Below are 19,739 nucleotides of genomic sequence, written 5' to 3' on the forward strand. Positions count from 1 at the left end.
ATATATATATATATATATATATATATATATATATATATATATATATATATCCATATCCACATATGGTGGCCATATCAACCATAAGTTATCTAGTGACCAACTTCACTGGCGTATTTTATTTTGAGGAAAATGGAAATTTTGATTCCCAAATATTAGTGTTCATATTTCAGGCACTTAAAAATTGTCATTTAGAGGAGTACATAAGTCAGTGCCTTTATATAGGAGCCAATCAATAATTTTGTATCAAATTGTGTGGTTTAAAGATACTGCTTTGTTTCTCTCTAGTGGATGATACTGTGGTTGCTATTCCCTATGGAAGTAGACATATTCGCCTTGTCTTAAAAGGACCTGATCACTTGTGTAAGTAAACTCAGTTGCTTTCCTTTGAGTATTGGGAATTTTAGTCATTATTATTTTTTGTTCCCAGAAGAGATTAAAATACAGAAGCGCAAATCTTTCTACTCTATCATAATATGATATTCTGAGTGCTTCTGTTTATCTTTTGGCTGCCTGATGAGATAGCAAAAACCTCAGGGTAATTATCTCTAACCACAGTCGTCCTAAAAAACACAAAATGGATGCTCCCAGTAGGTTGTTCATGAGTTAAGCACATGTTTATGTTTTTGTGCATATTATTTCTCATTCTCTTCTTCCCCTCCGATCAGTCTCCATCTTTTTCTTGCCTTGCTTTTTTCCTCCTCCTTCCAGCCTTCCCTCCCTCTATGTTCGTTCGTTCTTTCTTTCCTTCTTTCCTTTTCTTTCCTTCTTTCTTTCTTTCTTTCTTTCTATTCTCATGTTCCATTACTTTATCAATTCAGGGGAATATAGAAGCAACAAACAACTTTAACCCTGGGGCATTTAAAGAAAACCATTGTGGTGTAACTCAACATCCCATGTACTAAAGAAAATGCAAAGCCTTTATATATTAAAGATAGCTATTGGGATTCAGGACTGAAGGGTAATCAAACCCCTAAAGATCAAGTGGTAGCATGGTTCCACCAGAATTTAGAAAGAACTGATCTTCAGTCATGGCAAGGCAGTAGTACACAGCCATATCTTTTCTTTTTTGTTATTAGCATTTAGTATTATTTAGATGTAGACCCATAAATTACTAGCAGAAAATTATAGGCTATAAACCAGCGAGGGGGTATGAAAGTTATATTGTATATTGTACAAAATTCAGCTACACTGAAAGACTTCTCTTCAGCTGGTCCCTTGAGCATTTCTGATCTCCACTGTGACTATTCCTGGATTCCTTAAGAACCATCTATCATCTTCTCTTCTTTCTCCCCTCCCACACACATGCCTATGAAACCAATTTAGGTAGCAGGCATTATCTTTTGGCAATTGGATTATAAATGAAATCATTCCAGAAAGACAAACAAGAGGAAGATAAATTGGAGCCTGTGAAAGTTCAGATAGTCTACTATAGTCTTTCTAAAAATAAAAACAAATACATTTCATGGGAGAGGCAGGATTTGAGGGGTCATGTGAAGGAAAGGAATAAGTAAGGTACAGTTCAGGCAAAGCCAAAAGAAACTGATAAGTCACCTTATATGGATCCAAGTTCTTTTCTAACCCTGAACAACCCCCCAAAATATAGTATTCACATGTCAGGGATGATATATGTGTGTACACTATCACCATTCAAATGATTTGCTTTTCCCCTGGAGGATTGGACAGAGGTAACTGCTCATGTAACAGCCCCACTCAAAAATAGTATTTTTCTGAGCAGTGACAGGCCTGCTCAGAATAAAACATCCAGGCGGAGATCATCACCAAGTTTGGGACTGACTTCTCAATGTGGAACAAAGAACCTAAAGCAATCCATTTAAGATGAAATTCATTTTTATAAATGTATTAGCCTCCCAGTTTTCCTAATTATGTGATCACTAAGAAGCTAAAGAATTATCTTTGTTTGGTTTAATTGTCCCAAAAATTCAATAGGTAGAGCTGCAGATGATACTTACAAATGATGGAAAGAAAAATGGAATTTGCTTTTTTTTTTCCCCCAACAGACATAATGTTGACAGCATATATGTACCTTAACTTTTTGGGGTTTTTTGGTATCTGGTATTTGGTATTTGTTTGAAATATAACATGATATAATATAATATAATATAATATAATATAATATAAATATGTAAATAAAGGTCCCCATGTTTCCCTTGTAACCCTTCGCACTTAATTCCCAGAAGCTGGTCGAGTATGGGACCAACCTTAAATATTTAGGGGCAAACCATAACAAGATTAAGCAGTCTGGCCCAGCCCTGGCTTACCTTTAATCAGAAGTACCTTGGGAAGTACAGCTGGGAGGCCTGGTGATAAAATTAAATCAGATGCTCATATCAGGCTTAGACCCCCAGGATTTTCCCAAAACTAAGTTGGTTTGTGTCTTGAAGATATTTCTACAAATTAGTGCACATACATGTAAGGCAGCTTGAGGAATGAAGGCTAGAAGAAGGAGATCCCATGCTGTTGGCTTTCCTCTGATTACAACAGCTGTGGTTTCCCCTCCAGCTCTCCCTTGATGTGCCCTATGCTCTCTGTGAGGACCTCTCTCTAGGGCAAGGGGATGGAGCCTGACCTACTCCAATTGAAGGGCTACACAGATTTCATCCAAGGGTTGTGGGCATTTCACTGGACATTGAACATCCAACATTCTTCACCTGTTGGTATTCCAGCGTGAAGCAGACAACACTTAGAATAATTTAGTACAGGTACATTAGTACCTCCAGAGACCCCAAAGAGGTCCCAGAACCCCAATCTGCAAAACACGGAAGAGGGGAGTCATTCTGATTGAATGTGGGGTAGGCCACCCAGAGCCTCACCTGACATTTTATCCTTCTGCCAAAGAAACACTGCCAAAACTAAGGGTTCTTATGCAAGTTTTAGAAACACTGACTTAGTCTATCTCTCTTCATACAGTGGGAAGTTATTCCATATCATTTCTCAGCCACATGAGAATTTAATATGCTCTGAAATATGCAGCATAATTACCATAATCCTCAGCTTGCTCTGATTTCCTATAATCAAAGATGCTTCATAGGCTTTATCATTGGCCAAATTCAGATTGGAATGCTCCAGGAATCAAGAAGTTCCTCTTTCTCTCTTAAACACTTACAAAATATCATATATGTACATAATACTGTATTAGGTACCAAACAGGATTTTAAAGAGAGAGAACTAAAAAGAATGGGTCTTCCTCATCCTCATTACTATAGTTTCTTCTGCACAACAGCACACATGTGGTAAGAAACCAGATAGTACAAATAAACACAAGGTAATGTGTGAATATAAAGTCACATGGGTGCTGAGGAGAACTCGGAGAGTACCCTTGATCTCACAGATCAGAAAGCAAATTCTAGACAGAGAGCCATAGAGAACGAAATCAGTAAGATATGTATGGGAGATGGTTTAATGAAAGGAATAGGATTGTGATGAATTGGAGCACCCAAATGAGGTCATCCACGGAGTCAATTATCTTTTGATCGGGAGCCTTGAATGCCTGGCCAATGAGTTTTAAAATGATTTCATTTGCAACATAAACTCTGTGATCTAGAGGTGCCCATAAATTTTGTTTATATCACAATGTCAACTGTGTCAGCTGTATCAAGGGGGATACTTCTCCCTTCATAGCTGTAGGCTGTTTTATGAAATATGCTTGCTTATGGTAGCCCTGGGAACATCTTTCTTTCCTTTAAATGTGTTTGATTATGTAGATCTGGAAACCAAAACCCTGCAGGGGGCTAAAGGTGAAAGCAGTCTCAGCTCGACAGGCACCTTTCTTGTGGACAATTCTAGTGTGGACTTCCAGAAATTTCCAGACAAAGAGATTCTAAGAATGACTGGACCACTCACAGCAGATTTCATTGTCAAGGTAAGTGCCTTTAGGTTTTCAAGGCACATCCAAACTGTTATTTATAATCTCCTGAAGAGAGAGAGAGAATTTGGGTTTGGGCATAGATTTGGAAATCCTATTACCCAGGAAATGTTTAATTCAACATCACCTTTTCAAGAACATATATTTCCTGGACCTTTCAAGAACATATATTTTTAAAGCCCTAAGAAAGTTCTTAGGTGTGTGTATATGTATATTATCTAATAAAAAGACCCAAAGACCAACACATCATTAGTTGGAGGATATAAACTGTTTTTAAAACAAATTAGGATGTAGTTGCCAACTCATAAAGTGTTCTCAGTCAAAGAGAAAGACAAACTAATGATCCATAGACTTGGTCATACTTCCAATTACAAGTTCTGGTTTCTCTTGTACTGGCAAAAAGACTAAGTTGTTTCTTTCTATCAGAGCTTCCCTACTCTTCAAGGTAATATAAAACACATTGCTGGAAGCAACATATACATTCTGTAGGAGAAATGTACACACTAGAAGAATGTTTGGGAATCACAATAAAATAAAACATATTTTTTCTTTCAGTAGGTCAGAAGGACCTGAAGGATTTCAGCTGTAAAGCTGTAAAACTTGTAATGTGTCCAGGACTCCATAAATTTTTCATCATGGGACCTGGAGCCAGAGGACATTTGATTTAAGCTAAGGCTTGATGACCCTGTGGCAGCTAGAAGTAAGAATGCATATAGGAAAATGTGATAGTCAGTGAGGTTGGATGGAAGAAGGGTTCCAGAGCACTCTTCTCCTTCTCCATCTGCATGGTAGCTCTTTTTAACCCAGTCCAGATGCCAGGTACATTCATGTGAACAAGAAGCTACAAACCAGCAGATATGGTTCACAATAGAAATGATGCTGATAGTTAAATCATTCTATTTAAATATGCAAATACAGTACAGTATTGAAAGATGTCTTTATTTTTTGAAACCCTTAGAGTGCTGTTGAATACACCATTTATGTTAATTTCCCTGGTGGCCTTGCAAGAGTTAAAACACATACTAAAAATATAGAATTGGATTCAATAATGTCTGATAATAATAATAATAATAACAATAATAACAATAAGTGAATAACAATAATAATATGTGAATAATATTATTCACATGCCAGTAGTTCACAGCTTTGCTGACACACACCATATATCTAGCTGCCTTCTGCATATCACCACTTGGATATCCCATAGACACAACCAGCACAACATAGCCAAACCTGGACTTGTCTAGCCCTAATCTAATCTTTAGAAGAAACCTACCTAATCTTCTTTATTTCTTATCTTGTAGAATAATATGCTCTTTACCCAGCCACATCAGAAACCTTTGATTCACTGATTTCCCCTTCTCCAATACGCCCCTAGCTAGCCATCAAACTTTGTCAGTTCTACCTTCATACCATCCCAAGATTATTCTTTCTTCTCCATCCTTGCTGCCACTGCCTTTGTTTAGGCCTTTGTATTTCTTCCTGATCATGCTATGTGCATCTTTCTGAAACTGCAGCCCCAGTGAAAGAAAATGGCTTTCTCAAACAGAAAAGGGTCTTTTGCAGTCATGGCACATCCTTCACTAGAACTTCCAACTTAGCTCTACTTGTGAGCACTGCTAAGGTATGGCTGGACCTGCTCAGTTTGTACCCATTTGAGAAATTTCAGAAGACTGTCATAGAGAGAAGTGATGAGTACCTAAGCCACCAAAGTGGTAGAAAAGTTGTGATTTCCATTTGCATTTGTTAGAGTATTAGGCAGAAATAATGCCTTAATATGTCTTTCTGAACAGTCTTGAGCATAAATCTGTTCATAATTCAGCAGCCAAGGAGGAGAGGGAGACTCCTGACTACCAGCCTCTTGCTGGCTTGTCTCAGGCAAAAGTTTCTACAACACCAGTGAGAGAAAAGAACATAGGAGGGGACAGCAAAGGCTCACAAATTACCCTTTAACCAAAAGAGAAGAAAAAGATATGGCATTTCAGAGTACATCAACTGAGAGATCCTTTGTGTACTTGATGTCTTTCTTGTGTTTGAAATGTCTCCTTGATTCCTTTGATTTTACAGGGATCTATGTTCATCCATTACCCACACACACATTGGTCCTGCCTTGTGACTTTATCATGACAGTGCAGTGAGTTGCTATGGAAAGTGACCAGTTTTTATCTTCTTTCCTTTCAGTATGAGAAGTCCTTAAATTACAAACACTGAATCATTGTAATTATAGGAAGAAAAGCTTGGTTCAGAACATTCTTTTTCCTTATTAACTTAAGGAGGCCAAAATTACATATGCCAGATGTGTTTAGCTCCCTAAAACAAAATCCTAATGTGTCAAACTGAAGCTTTCAACATACTCTTGAGAACAAGAACCTGATGTCTGAGGCCGTATGGTTTGTAAAGCTCCAGAGCTAATGATAACAAAGGTCCCAGACGCCCAGAATTAATAAAACCAGAAAAAAGGAACATGGCAGCTCATCTGTATAAGAAACAATTAGTCCATCAAAGTTAGACATCAGGTTAGCCTCTTCTTTTTATTTTAAACATACTTTTCCTACTTTAAAACGAAAAATTAAGAAGATAGTGAGGAGAGCAGTTCAAGGACGCCACTAAAAATAAATACCTATGTCTTTACAAAACTTACATTAACTAACAAAATTACTTTGTGCCCTGAAAAGAATGGCAGCTTTCAAGCCAAGGCACACTTGAATTCAAATTTCAGCTCTGCTATTCCCTAGCTGTGTAGCCTTGAGTAAGTCACTTAATCTCTCTGAAACTCATCTCTCTCATTATAATGTAAAGGTCAAAGATAATACAGGGTAGTTCTAGATTTAGATTTAATACAAATAAAATGTACCTTGCATACGGTAGGAATGTAACAAGTGCTGGTTGCTGTGGTAGTTGTTGGCTTTATTTTATTTATTTTTTTTAATTTTTTTTCAACGTTTATTTATTTTTGGGACAGAGAGACAGAGCATGAACGGGGGAGGGGCAGAGAGAGAGGGAGACACAGAATCGGAAACAGGCTCCAGGCTCTGAGCCATCAGCCCAGAGCCTGACGCGGGGCTCGAACTCACGGACCGGGAGATCGTGACCTGGCTGAAGTCGGACGCTTAACCGACTGCGCCACCCAGGCGCCCCTTGGCTTTATTTTTAAAAAATTATTTAATGTTTACTTTTGAGAGAGAGAGAGAGAGAGAGAGAGACAGAGTGTGAGCAGGGGCAGGAGAGGGGCAGAGAGGGACAGAGAGGGAAGCAGAACTGGAAGTGGGCTCCAGGCTCTGTGCTGAATATCAACATGGCGCTGGAACTCATGAAATGCAAGATGACCTGAGCCAAAGTCGGACACTTAACCAACTGAGTCACCCAGGCACCCCAGTTGTTGGCTGTTATTAAAAGAAGAAGGTACCTGTAGAGAAGAGAGAACCAGGAATTATCAGTGTAGAAGGAGTCAAACAAGATTATGTGGTCAGAGGTCTGGATATATTATGATTGGTTTTATCTGTTTTAAATAACAGCATCCCTGTTCACTTCCAATCTCTTTTCAAATTTAGGCATAAGTCTCAGTATTCATGCTCATTGTACATCGGTTTCATTGGGCTCATTAGGAACAATATTCTTTCTAATCTTCTTGTTTTCTTTACTTCAACATAGTCTTTACTAAGACTCCCTCTTAACACCAAAACTTCTTCACATTCATTCCTTACTCTCAGGACATAAGGTAGTTTTACTGATAACTTCTAGTAGGCTGAAAATTTGACGAATTCCATCTTTTTGCCTCTTTCACCAGATCAAAAACTAAGCCCAGACACTGTACGGATATTCTAGAACACGGTTTCTCCAAGGATTTTGATGTTATATCCTCCACGTATTTGTTTTTCCTCCACTTTCCTAGGACTTTGTTTAATTTCAAGCATCCCAAAAGGGACCTCTGCAAAACAATCCATTTCCCTAAGCCTAAATAAATCTTCTGGTATTTTTATTTTTTCACCGAGCTGGTGTTCAAATGAGAGTCCTCTTCTAATACCTTCCCAGCATGGAAACCACACATCCCAAGAGAGCTATAGGCTTTTGTGAGCTTAAAACAAAAGTAAAACAAAACAAATAAAAAAACAACCAAAAAAAAAAAAAAAACTTTCCAAAGGATATGATTAATACTACATCCCCGAGCAAGCAATTAGGTATCCTGTATCTGACACATAGGATTGAAAAATATTAATCTGTAAACTATGCTTCCCTTTTAAGAAAGACACTGTATTGCTTCAGCTGTTTTTGCTTTAAAGTCGGGGATTGTATCACTGCTTATTCTAAGTAGGAAAGACCTCGATGTTCCATGAGTCGGAATTCCAGCATAAAATGAAATATTCTTCAGTTTTCTCACTTTCTTCTTTCTCCTTTCCAGCTCTTGCAGATCATTTGAAGAACATTTCCAATATTCTTTCCTTCCAAAGTCCAAAAACTGGTCTGGGGTTTAACACCTACTCCCTGTTTCTTCCGTGTTCCTAGATGTTTAATCCAGTCGTTAAACTCAGTAGTGGAAAAATAGATGGTCTTTTTTTTTAAATCTGAAGGCTAAATCCATCAGTTTATCCTCAGTAAAGGGCAGCTAGGACCGCAGAAAGCTTGAAAACACTAACAAAGACTTAGACCACAGGATATGCTGATGTGCTCCTCTACTGTCTTGAAGTCAAGAGGTGCCCCTCTTTGTTGTCCATGGAACTTCCTTTAGTATAACAAATAGTCCAAGCCTTGCCCACTGTTTCAGTGTTATATGACATGTTATTATGTCTTCATGAAATCAAGGCATTGCTCCTTCAGTTTAAGTATGTTTTCTCAACCTTATACTTTTAAGAACTATTAAAGGATTATTGCTTCACTTCCCCCCTTTGAAAAACAAAGGAGTTGTCATTTCCATAAGCACATGTTGTATTCAAAGTAAATGCTTTTATAATGGAAGTTGGTGTTTTTTAAAGTTTGGTACTTGGACTATCAATGTTTGCGTTGCCGGGATCTCTGGACAAGAGCTGAGGAATTAGCATTTTAGCAAGCTTCCAATTGGCAATTCTGCACATGAAAACGTATGAGTCACTAAATTGCCAGGAAACACCATGTATGTCTCTGGGTGGGCAGAGCCATTTAATTCTTTAATTTTTTTCGTTTCTTTTTTAAAAATTGTTTTAATGTTTATTTATTTTTGAGAATGAGAGAGAGAGAGAGAGAGAGAGAGAGAGAGAGAGAGGGACAGAGGATCTGAAGCAGGCCCTGTGCTTACAGCAGAGAGCCCGGTGTAGGGCTCGAACTCACAAACCATGAGATCATGACCTGAGCTGAAGTTGGATGCTTAACTAACTGAGCCATCCAGGTGCCCCTAATTTTTTTTGTTAACAAAGGATAGTATCTTTCATTTCTTGCAGTATATGGCATTTATCATTTTCTCAGAACAAATTTTCTCTTTCTGAACCTACATTATAAATCCACATATATACATACACATATACATACATAGAAATTAAAAATACCTATAATTTTTCCTGTTACACCAGAAAAGTTGGAAATAAATGAGGGAAAGGGAGTAAGTGTCCTGGGAAAAGACCCTACTAGAATCACAAGTTGAGACATTGCTATCCGTTGCTCGTGGCAAAAGAACTGAGAAAGCAATGGTGGTGATGGCGAATGGTTGATTGGTAAGATGGGTGATATTGCTATGGCCACTTCTCTCCCAGTGCCTGAAACCATCCGTGCTACTATACATTCTTGTCCAGAGTTGCAAGGAATCAAGAAAGCACCCCTCTGTCATACTAGTTGCTCTCTTTGCTATTGTCTCTTGTCTCCTGCAGATCCACAACTCAGGGCCCGCTGACAGCACAGTCCAGTTCATCTTTTATCAGCCTATCATCCACCGATGGAGGGAGACAGATTTCTTTCCTTGCTCAGCAACCTGTGGAGGAGGTAATGGTGTTGACTTAGCCTAGGAACTGTTAGCTTCTATGAGGGAAGGCTTAGCTGTTGTAAAAGTAGCCACTTCAACATGGAAGAACTTTCGTGCTGTGACGGGTTAGATTCTTTATTCTGAATGGGGCCAAATCCAGAAGTCCGCCTGTAAGGTGGATACCTCAGTCGGGATGGCCCATGAACATTTTCTGTCCGTAGAGTCCCATTAGTGGAAACGGTCTTGAGTCTGTTCTGTTCATTTGAGAATCAACTACTCACCTAGTTGAAGAGAACTTATTTATTCCTGAGTCCAGTGAAGAGTGTTTGTCAGGCCTACTATGTAGCATAATGTGTTCAAAAAGAATCAGAGATGAATTTAATTAAAGGGAATAGTTTATTACCCGAAAAAAAAAATCACTGTTCTGTAGACTTCAGCTCGGTTATTGTTAAGCTCTATCCCATCATCTCTCCTGAAAAGTCACCAAATGAATTCCTATCTCTGCTCCATCACATCCGCAATAGGGACAGCATTTTGTATTCCTGGAAAAGATATTTTCTCCCATTTTCTGCCCTTTACAATTATAATGGTTACATAATAATTGCTTCAAATTACTTTATGATAATTTATTTAGCCATATCCTTATAGAAGATTTAGTTCACTTAAACTTTTCTCTTATAATGTAACGAATAACTTAATAGCCAAGTTTCTTTTTCCTTTTCTCCTTTCAAATTATTTCCTTGGAATAAATTCTCAAGAGTGAGTTTCAGAATTTTTGTGGCTATTGGCATATATTACCAAAATTCTTTCCAGAAGGGTAATAAGCAGAGTATGAATATTTGAGTTTCGTTGCCAACTGAGCCAGTATTTGTGGATTATAAGAAATTGTTTAATTTTGCTGATTTAATGAGCATAAAATTGTCTGTATATTCCTTTAAAAACCAGCATATCAAATAAATTCTGGCTCCACCTTCACCGAAACCGGATTGTTGGCTGGTGTTAAGTAGCTCATCTACATGGGTATCACTAGATTATTCCGACAAGAGAAAAGAAGGATGATACCTCAAAATGGAAACAAATTATTATCTATTATTTTTTTAAACAGTGAGAACATATGAAATAATTCATCTTCATCTGCATAATGTGAACAAATCACTAAAAATCAGGTCCTCTAGAGCAATGTTAGATTTTAGCCTAAAAGCAGTTAGTCAGAAATACCTTCAAGTGCTTTTACCTGGTTGCTAAATAACTATTAATTTGAGCTTCTCAGCATTTCTGCACAATAGTGTTTCCATTTGTTCTATCTGTTCTGAAGAGAAAATAACTTTGTTTAAAAGTAAAATGGCAGTTACTTTGATGTTTCATAAGAATGTTATTTTGATACACTTATGAATGACTAGTACAGGAAATAGTTTCAAAGAAAGAAATCTAAGTAAACAATTATTTTTCTAGGTAAATAATTATTTTTCCTCTTTTCTTTTTAAATGAAAACCATGCTTTGACCGAAGTATCAATTCCATAATATGCCCACTATGTCAATTTCATATAGAGAGCTAGTGTTAGAGGGTGATGTCAGTAAGCTTGATGATGCCTTGCTATATAGTAAGGGGATTAATGTTAGATTCATATATAGCCAACCCCTCTCAACCTTATTTTCCTCACATCTAAGTGAACAAGTAGAAGCATCAGTGGTCTTCAAATGTTTTGAGCTATCAAACACTTTCTTCAAAGGAAATCTTACTAGGAAGCACAAATAAAAGGAGTATTGCTCAGAATAAAGATATGAGCTGTGTGGAAACCAGCCTTCTCCCCCTTCATGGACCAGTTTGACAATGACTAAAAAAATGATCTCTGAGTTCCTTTTTATATTTCTGGTTCCACATTCAGCTGGTTGACCGTTTTGCTAAGTGTAAATAATTGTGGCTAAAAATACCTTGTGAAACGTTCGAAAACAGAATTATCTGACTATTTTGGTCTTTTATTTCATTTTTGTTCTAAGCCTTCATTACACACACTCTCGAATAGCTTCCAGCAACGTTTTTAAGCTGACAAATTATGATTTTTAAAAATCATATTCTCAGTTATATAATATACTTATTGCTTGTGCCCACATTTTACTACATGATAAACTCTGTCCTTGAGTAGAAATTATTATATGGAAAATTGTAAAATGGTTAGCTTATCATAACATTATCTGCTTTAGAGTATAATGTAATTGAAAAATAAAAGTATATTTACTTATTTAAAATGTCATTTTGCTCTTTGGCTTTCTCATAAAATAAAAAGTTTAATGGAACATGTGTTCTTACCTATTACTTTCCATGCTTTTCATCTTTACAGTAAAATTGTTAAAAGCTCTTTTTTTAGGCCTTTAATGAACAATTAATTTTTGTGGGTGGTCTGAAAACACAGCCTCAAGCCAGGAAATCTGGTTTATAAGCCTTCTTCTGATTTCCTAAAATCTTTTGCAAGTCTTTTAACTTCTCTCAATCTGACTTTCTAACATATATCTAGCAATAACAATATTCAACCACCTGCCAGGGAGAATATATTTTGGAGGTTGGTTAGGGTTAGAATGATTTAAAAAAAAAAAAAAAGCCTAAGTTAAAAAAATTCTCCATGTACATTTATTTTTCACTCTAAGAATCTAAGTCTTCATCACCACCTCACTAGAAATCCACAAGACAAGAAAGAGGCAGGTGGAAAAGGTAAAACACATTATGAATGGAATGAAGCATTACTCAGCAGTGCTATTTTTTAAAAGAATTCTCTAAACAGTGGGAACTTGTTCATGGACACTAAAAAACTATTGGCTGGAGACTTAAAGAGAAATGAGAAAGGATTTTAGGTGAAGCAAAAATTGAACAGTAGGGGGGTACTATTATGGTTGTTGTTGTTTTGTAGGGATTCCTAATGGATACTATTAGGATCTTAATCCTCCATCTTCTCAGCCTAGCCTACTCAGGTTGAATTTAGACAAAAATAATGTTCCCAGGCAGCTGGAAGGACCCCATCTTGTGCTGTATTTCATTGTCCCCCATTCATCAAGGGGAGCAGTGTTAGGGTTTATTTGATTGATTGATTGATTGATTGATTGATTGATTGATTGATTTGGGAGTTTATTCTTCCTGGTGCTTCAGATACAAGGGAGGCAATTTTGCATCTTTGCATGAGATCCTTGGCAAATAAATACTGATCATCTCTTTTGGATACAGATATCCATGTTACACTTTTAGATTATACAAAACAAATTAATAGTAATAGTACTTACAGCAGAGTCTGATCACCTAGCTATGCCCTTATGTAGTTCAAACCTTACAGTATATTTGATTATTACAATTTGAGTGGAAAAAATCGTATTTGAGGCCTGCAAAGATTAATGAGCCTTCCATATTTCTCTTTTGTCCTGGAAATTACTGAAGTGTTGGGGAAGAATTTTCATTAATGTGAGATGGCCAAGAAGTATAAAGAAGTATATTACGTTATACTTTAATATGACATGTGTGTTGAAACTTGCCTGGATGGTTTGATACTGCAGGTTACCAGCTGACATCGGCTGAGTGTTACGATCTTCGGAGCAACCGTGTGGTTGCGGATCAATACTGTCACTATTACCCAGAGAACATCAAACCCAAACCCAAACTTCAAGAATGCAACTTGGATCCTTGTCCAGCCAGGTCAGTCAGATTTACTAGTTTATTTATCATAAACATAAGTTGAGTTCCATCAGCTTCATAAAAATTTAATTAAAAATAAATAAGTGTTGCTGTCCAGGGTCCATTCCTAATCATGTGTTATCCGTACCCACGCCCCATGTTCTTGAAGCTGTATGATGCCCTCTCAGGATCTCCAGAGTTTCCACTTGCGGAGCACTCTTCAGAGCTATTTTCTCTTCTGATTTCTTTTTATCCTGGTACTTGTATCCCTCCTTAACAAGGTTCAGGCCAAGGTGGTGGCACGGTGTTCTCAGGATTCCTTCCATTTTAACTTTGTCACTTGATCAGTGACATGGTCAGAGTAGACCATATGTAAGGATCACAACTGACCCATTTTACCCTGGTCCACAGTAATTAACTAGAATAAAAACCAGTCTTAGAACAGCTCTAATTTTAACATACCCTGACTTTGTCAAAGAGAAAGTAGGACTTATTTGCAATAAGTCAGATTTTTTTTTAAGGTCTTTTTAATTAGGAGTTTTAAAGAGACACTTGACACTTGCACTAGTCCTGTTGCTTTCTGGAAATCTGATTGGCCCTCAGTTATTTGTAGGATTAAGGATCAGACTGACATATGAAATATCTCAGATGATGAGTAGTCATAAAAGTACAGGTCAACAATCTGTTCATGATGTAGCATTTGCCTTTGTAGTTGCAGAACTTCCTGGTAAATCTCTTTATTAGCTTCCTTATCCTCAACATATGAGAGAGGATATAAAAAAATTCTTCTCCTACAAAGCTAATCACGAACACCAAAAGATAAAATATCCTTTCCAAAGCTCCTTGGATTTCTTAGATGCACCTCAATATTATTTTTTAAATCATAGTGGAGTAATCATGTATACATAAAACAAAATTTTTACATAGTTGAAATACTACATGAACAACATGCATGAAAAGTGTTCTATCTTTGAAGTTTGTGTTTTCTGCTGTTAACTTTCTAAAGTTATTTTCTTGTACTCTGTCTGTCTCATATTCATGAATTCTAAATTCTGCATGTGATACAAAATTGCTTCTTTCATATACTTAGCTCATAAAACTGAACTCAGAATAACATGTTTTCATTAAAAAAAAACAGAAAAAAATGATATTTTATAATTATATAATTTAGGTGAAGTTTAATTTAATTTAGGCTCATATTACACCAGAAAATTATGTATTAAAAAGTGGATATGGTATAAAAACTGAATCAGGTATTAAAATTTTGCTTGGACTTTTTTTAACTTTGGAAATATTAAGAGTACGAAGTGTTTTTAGCCAAGATGATTATAGCCAATGCAGTTCAACCCCACTTTTAAATTATTCTACTTATTATATAATAAGTATGTAATATACTTATTATATCTATACCAGAAGACCAGTGTGTGAAAAGCATAGTTATCCTAATTCAGACAGATCAGTTCAGCCAGAGAAAGACTTTGAAAGTCTTCACACGCTTTCATCAAAATTTATGTATGAATTTCTAGGAGAAATGGGGCAGTCACCCCCATATCTGGGGGAAAAAGAACTTCAATAAAGAGATGGCCAGGGAAGACAGTTGTGAAATAAGAGCATTTTGTTAACAATTTTAAGGAAATGTTTATAATCTACTCAATTTTTTTCTGGCTTCTGAATTTTATCTCTTCTTGTTTGGAATAGTATTTGTGGCCTATTTCTTACTATCCCAAAGCAAAAGGCCATACTATATTGAAAGAAGTCTGCATGTGAACTTGATGCCTTGTCTGTGTCCTTTGTTATTTTAAAACATCTAATACAGCACATGTATAAATGTTGGGACAGGTGGCTATTAAGGAGAAAGAAAAAATAAGTTAGAGGCAAATGTCAGGAAGCTGCTTTTTTCAATGCAGAAGTAATTAAACAAAGCTGTAAAGATTAAGACTTAGCAGTAGGAGAGATTTAAGAGGAAACTGCTTTAGGAAATGTAGATTTGCTGCTTCAAGGATCACTGGGAAATTCATTGTACTTTATTTGCATACTTGGGATCAAAGCAACCTTTCTAAATTCTGAGAGAAAATAAGAAGCGATGGTTCCAGAGAACCTACTGTATAAAATAGGTCTGCCCTCCTGTTAGACATAGCCGAGTTGAACCCTCAAGAAACTGCTTTCTAACTACAGATTTAACTGCCTAATAGTTAAATCAAGAGTGACACAATGACATTAAACTATGGCCTTTGTGTCTAAAATTAGAAACCCTCAAAGGGAAAACGTAGACATTCTTAGTGCTGACATATTTTTGAATTTCCAAAAAAATTATTTTATGTAGCCCTTGAGATATTTGTTCACTTTACCTGTATGAGACTAGGACTTAGGACCTATTATATATTATTCGAAAGCAAAATCCCATTCATAAGGCCAAGTTTATTGCTTGTCAAGGCTGGGAAGTACCATGGACAGCAAAAAGTACACTAAATAATTAGTGTGTAGCCCTAGGCTTATTATTTTACCTTTCTGGACCTCGGTTTTTTCACCCACAAAATGAGGGTGAGAGGGTTGTTTGTTGCATTAAATTGTGGCTTTCAGACCTTGTCTACAGAACCTATAATTCCATAGAGTTGCTTCACTGAATTTCATTTTACACATTTTGAAGTATTTTTAAACAATAAATCACAAAACGTTCATGTTTATACATATATATGTATATATATTTAAACATGTTAAACTAATTTTAACTTATTAAAATTCAGCCAAATTGTAAAAAAAAAAAAATTGTTGTAACAGTTGTAAAAATGTTATACCACCAAAGGAACTACTTTTTGCACTCATCATTAAGTTCTTCAGTATGTCTGTTTAACTGAAAAAATAGGTATACTAAGATTGCAAGGTGAACTGTAAAAACTGTTATCATTAGCAGCTCCTTCTCTGAGATAATAGGAATTTGGTCATCGCTGCACATCTAAAACCAAAACAAACCAGAAATAAACTGGTTATGATGACCATTAGCCATAATCCTTGATATCCAATTTTTTCTGTTTACCAAAATAGCCTCATTGTTTGCATTAATTTGCTTTATAATAAGTAAATGTTTACAGTTGAACTAATGAACTAAATGATATCCCTTACTCATTTCACTCACTGACAATATCCACTGACTCTCATGGTGGTGGATTGGTTCATCCTGAAGTTAAAGGGATTGTTGACATGTAGCCCATTTTTTTCAAAACATTTTTATGGTTTTATGGCTTTTTTTCTGATGCTTAATGCTAAGAAATGTTGATGAGTTAAAAGCCTATGATGAAAACAATAAAACTCACTAATAATCCCTAGGGGCCACAAATAACCACTGTTAATGTTTTTGCTATGTTGCTTTCCAGTCTTGTCTATAACTCATAACATCGATGAGATCATACTGTGTACCATGGACACTTGGAATCCAGCAGTTTAGTGTTCTTGGTTTCCACTATCCTAAAGCAAGCCTGAATATCCATGACATATAGTAACTTGACATTTTGCTGAGGCAGGAATATGAGTCCCCTATACCTACTAGACCAACATTTGAGCCTACCTGGCTGCCAGAAGTTCCAGCCCAAGAGAGCTTTGTTGCTCTCTGCTGATGTCTTTTATGCATTCATTTTTATGAAGTGGTAAAATACTTTGTCTCCTCGCCAAAAGTGGTCTCAAAAAGGAAGCCAAAACTTAACACTTACCATGGAAGGGAAGAGAAAATGAAGTTAAAATTTTAATGGCTTTTAGCTAAAATTAAGAATGTTTCTCATTGGTGACTCAGAGCTATGGCCTCACTAATCCCCTCATATGCTCTATATGGCGTTCTGGTGGCAGTCTCAATTTGGGCACTTCCAGAAGTCCAGAGGCATGCCCTCCCAGCCCCCATTTGTCCGTGATCTACTGCATGTTTAATTTGTTTTCCACTGCATTCATTTAACACTGTAGTATGAACCTTTTCTCATGTAGCTAAGACACTTAGAATCTAATCAAATGTAAAATCCTCTCCTTTGCCTGCCATGCTAGAATCATAGCTTCTGTCATTTTTTAATGCCTCTCTCTGCTGTTGTTTGTTCGTGTGATTTTTTTGTATCATCTTTGCCTCCCAGTCGAAGGGTAAAACCCATCATGTGGCCAGAGAGCCTCAAAATGTATGCCTATGGTCCACCAACAACTAAAAAGGCATAGTTTTAGTTCAGCTGATAAGCACCTTATGTTTTCAGAGTGGATTTTAATGTGAATTATGCTACATTTGGTCGTATATATCTCAGTCTATGAGACTGAAAAGACTGTTAATGCTGTCTGGGGGAAATTGTGCAAGACATTGTTTGTGAGAAGATCAGAGAACCACCTTTTCAGATTTTTTCTGGCATGGGCCTCAAGCTTTCCCTCCAAGGCAGTAATGAAGGGGGCTTAAATTGGCAAAGGTTGGAAAAGTGAAAAAAGCTCTCACTCATCACACTATCATGGTCACAATCATTAGCAAACAAATCTGTTTCTAGCTGAAACTGCATCCAGATTCCCCCTTCCCTCAAGGAATTCAGAGCAACAGTCCTGAGAAAATGCCCAAACTTGTATGCCCCAAGCGGCAGTTGTTGGTGAGTTCCAGTGGACTTTTTTATCCAGCTCCCTTTAATTTGACAGAAAATTGTATAAGTCATCCCTGGCTATCATTCAAATTGTAAACAAAATCTCAAATGCAACTTTAAAGAAATAATCTGCATCATGAGAGCCATTATGTGTACAGGGCATATAAAAATCTGGTCACACTAACTTCGTGACCAACTAGCCCAATGGCAAAATAGTCTGGTGGTTAAGAGGGGAGCTTTGGAGCAAACAGGTTGGCTTGGGATCCTGGCTGTGCCATTTACTGGTTGAGTAGCCTTTGGACAGTTACTTCTTCTCGCTAAGTCTCAGTGTTTCATCCTATGAGGTGAGGAAAATAATAATACTTACCTCACAGGGTCATCATAAGAAGTAAATGTCCTAATACATTTAAAAAGTTTGACTGATACATGTCTGACACATGAGAAGCACTCAAAAATGTTAGTTGCTACAGCTATTATGACTAAGATCATGATTATGATAGTGTTGATGTTACCTCAGAGAGGAATACCTAATCTTCCCAGAAATCAGCTTTCTCCTCCATGAAAGGAGGAGAAATTCTATATAGGTCTAGAAATGTAGTTCTCTGTTATTATAATAGCAAGACACATAAATTCCTAAAAACTATATCAAAGTAAATCACACTTATCAGATTTTTAAAATACAACAACCATGAGAAATTAAGGTAATTAGCATCTCCACAAATCACAATGTGCAATTGCCTAATAATCCCCACTTACCCACCTGTGACACATTGCTGTTTAATTCAGATAGGATTTATGCCCTGTCTCCAAAAAATGAGAACTTATTGTCAGAACTAGAAAATGGTTCCTTAGTTAGCATTAAAGTATAATGAAATGGTTTTCTAATCTTGGAAGTCTTTTTGTTATTTTGTAAGAGGTAAATGACTTAGAAAAGTAACAACTTACTTTTAATCACCCTCATTTGAATATACTGCTTTAAGTAGCTAATGAGTAAGCAATAAGAAACTTCACCATAAAATCCCATTTCCACTTTCATGTATTATGTATAATGAGGTAAAAAAGCAGAGTTCTGGTTGTTTTTAGGATGCATGGTCAAACCCTTCCCAAGTTTATAGTCATACCACACATCACCAGACCATCAGCTGTAACTCCATTATTGTGGCAGTTCAGTCCTGCCCAATCAGCTCATTATTACTAATAATGATAATCACTTTTCATATTGCATTTTATACTTTTTAAAAGCATAAATATTTACGCAATTCTCTTAATTAATTTGTGAGTTACTAGAACAGGTATTATCATCGTCATCCTCCATTTTAACCTCAACCTATCACTTTGACTTTACTAGCTAGTAACTTCTTTACTTAACTTCTCTAGGTCTGAGTTTTGCCTTCTGTAAAATGAGTATAATATTCCTGTAAGAGAGTAGCTAGGAGCATTAAATGAGGTAATACACATAATGCTCTTAGCAAGGGTCCAAGCACTCAACAAAAGTCAGCTATCATTGTCAATGAGAGCCAAATCTGTAAAATGACTTGTTACTTCTATTTGAAGTTTAGAAAGTGCTTTCACATCCATTTTCTCAATTCCGTTTCCCATTCCCTGAGAGGATAGCAAGACAGAGATTAGTATCTGTATTTCCAGATAAACAAACTGAAGCCTAAAGAGGTTGAGTGATCTGCCCC

The 19,739-nt window shown here is 36.6% G+C and overlaps 1 protein-coding gene across 9 annotated transcripts in view; it reads left to right on the plus strand.

Annotated features, from left to right (window-relative positions):
• Positions 1 to 19,739, plus strand: part of ADAMTSL1 (ADAMTS like 1) — an 885,520-nt gene that overhangs the window by 647,988 nt on the left and 217,793 nt on the right. For 8 of the 9 annotated variants that reach the window (XM_040481343.1, XM_040481342.1, XM_040481344.1 and 5 more), the window contains 4 exons: positions 286 to 360; positions 3,723 to 3,880; positions 9,718 to 9,829; positions 13,348 to 13,486. In XM_040481343.1, coding sequence (XP_040337277.1) covers positions 286 to 360; positions 3,723 to 3,880; positions 9,718 to 9,829; positions 13,348 to 13,486 — 484 coding nt within the window. The remainder of the gene's footprint in view (positions 1 to 285; positions 361 to 3,722; positions 3,881 to 9,717; positions 9,830 to 13,347; positions 13,487 to 19,739) is intronic. The other variant, XM_040481338.1, reaches the window with a different exon arrangement.

This window comes from Herpailurus yagouaroundi, unplaced genomic scaffold (assembly GCF_014898765.1).
Source record: "Herpailurus yagouaroundi ecotype Mexico unplaced genomic scaffold, PumYag 160, whole genome shotgun sequence".
Lineage (NCBI taxonomy): Eukaryota > Metazoa > Chordata > Mammalia > Carnivora > Felidae > Herpailurus > Herpailurus yagouaroundi.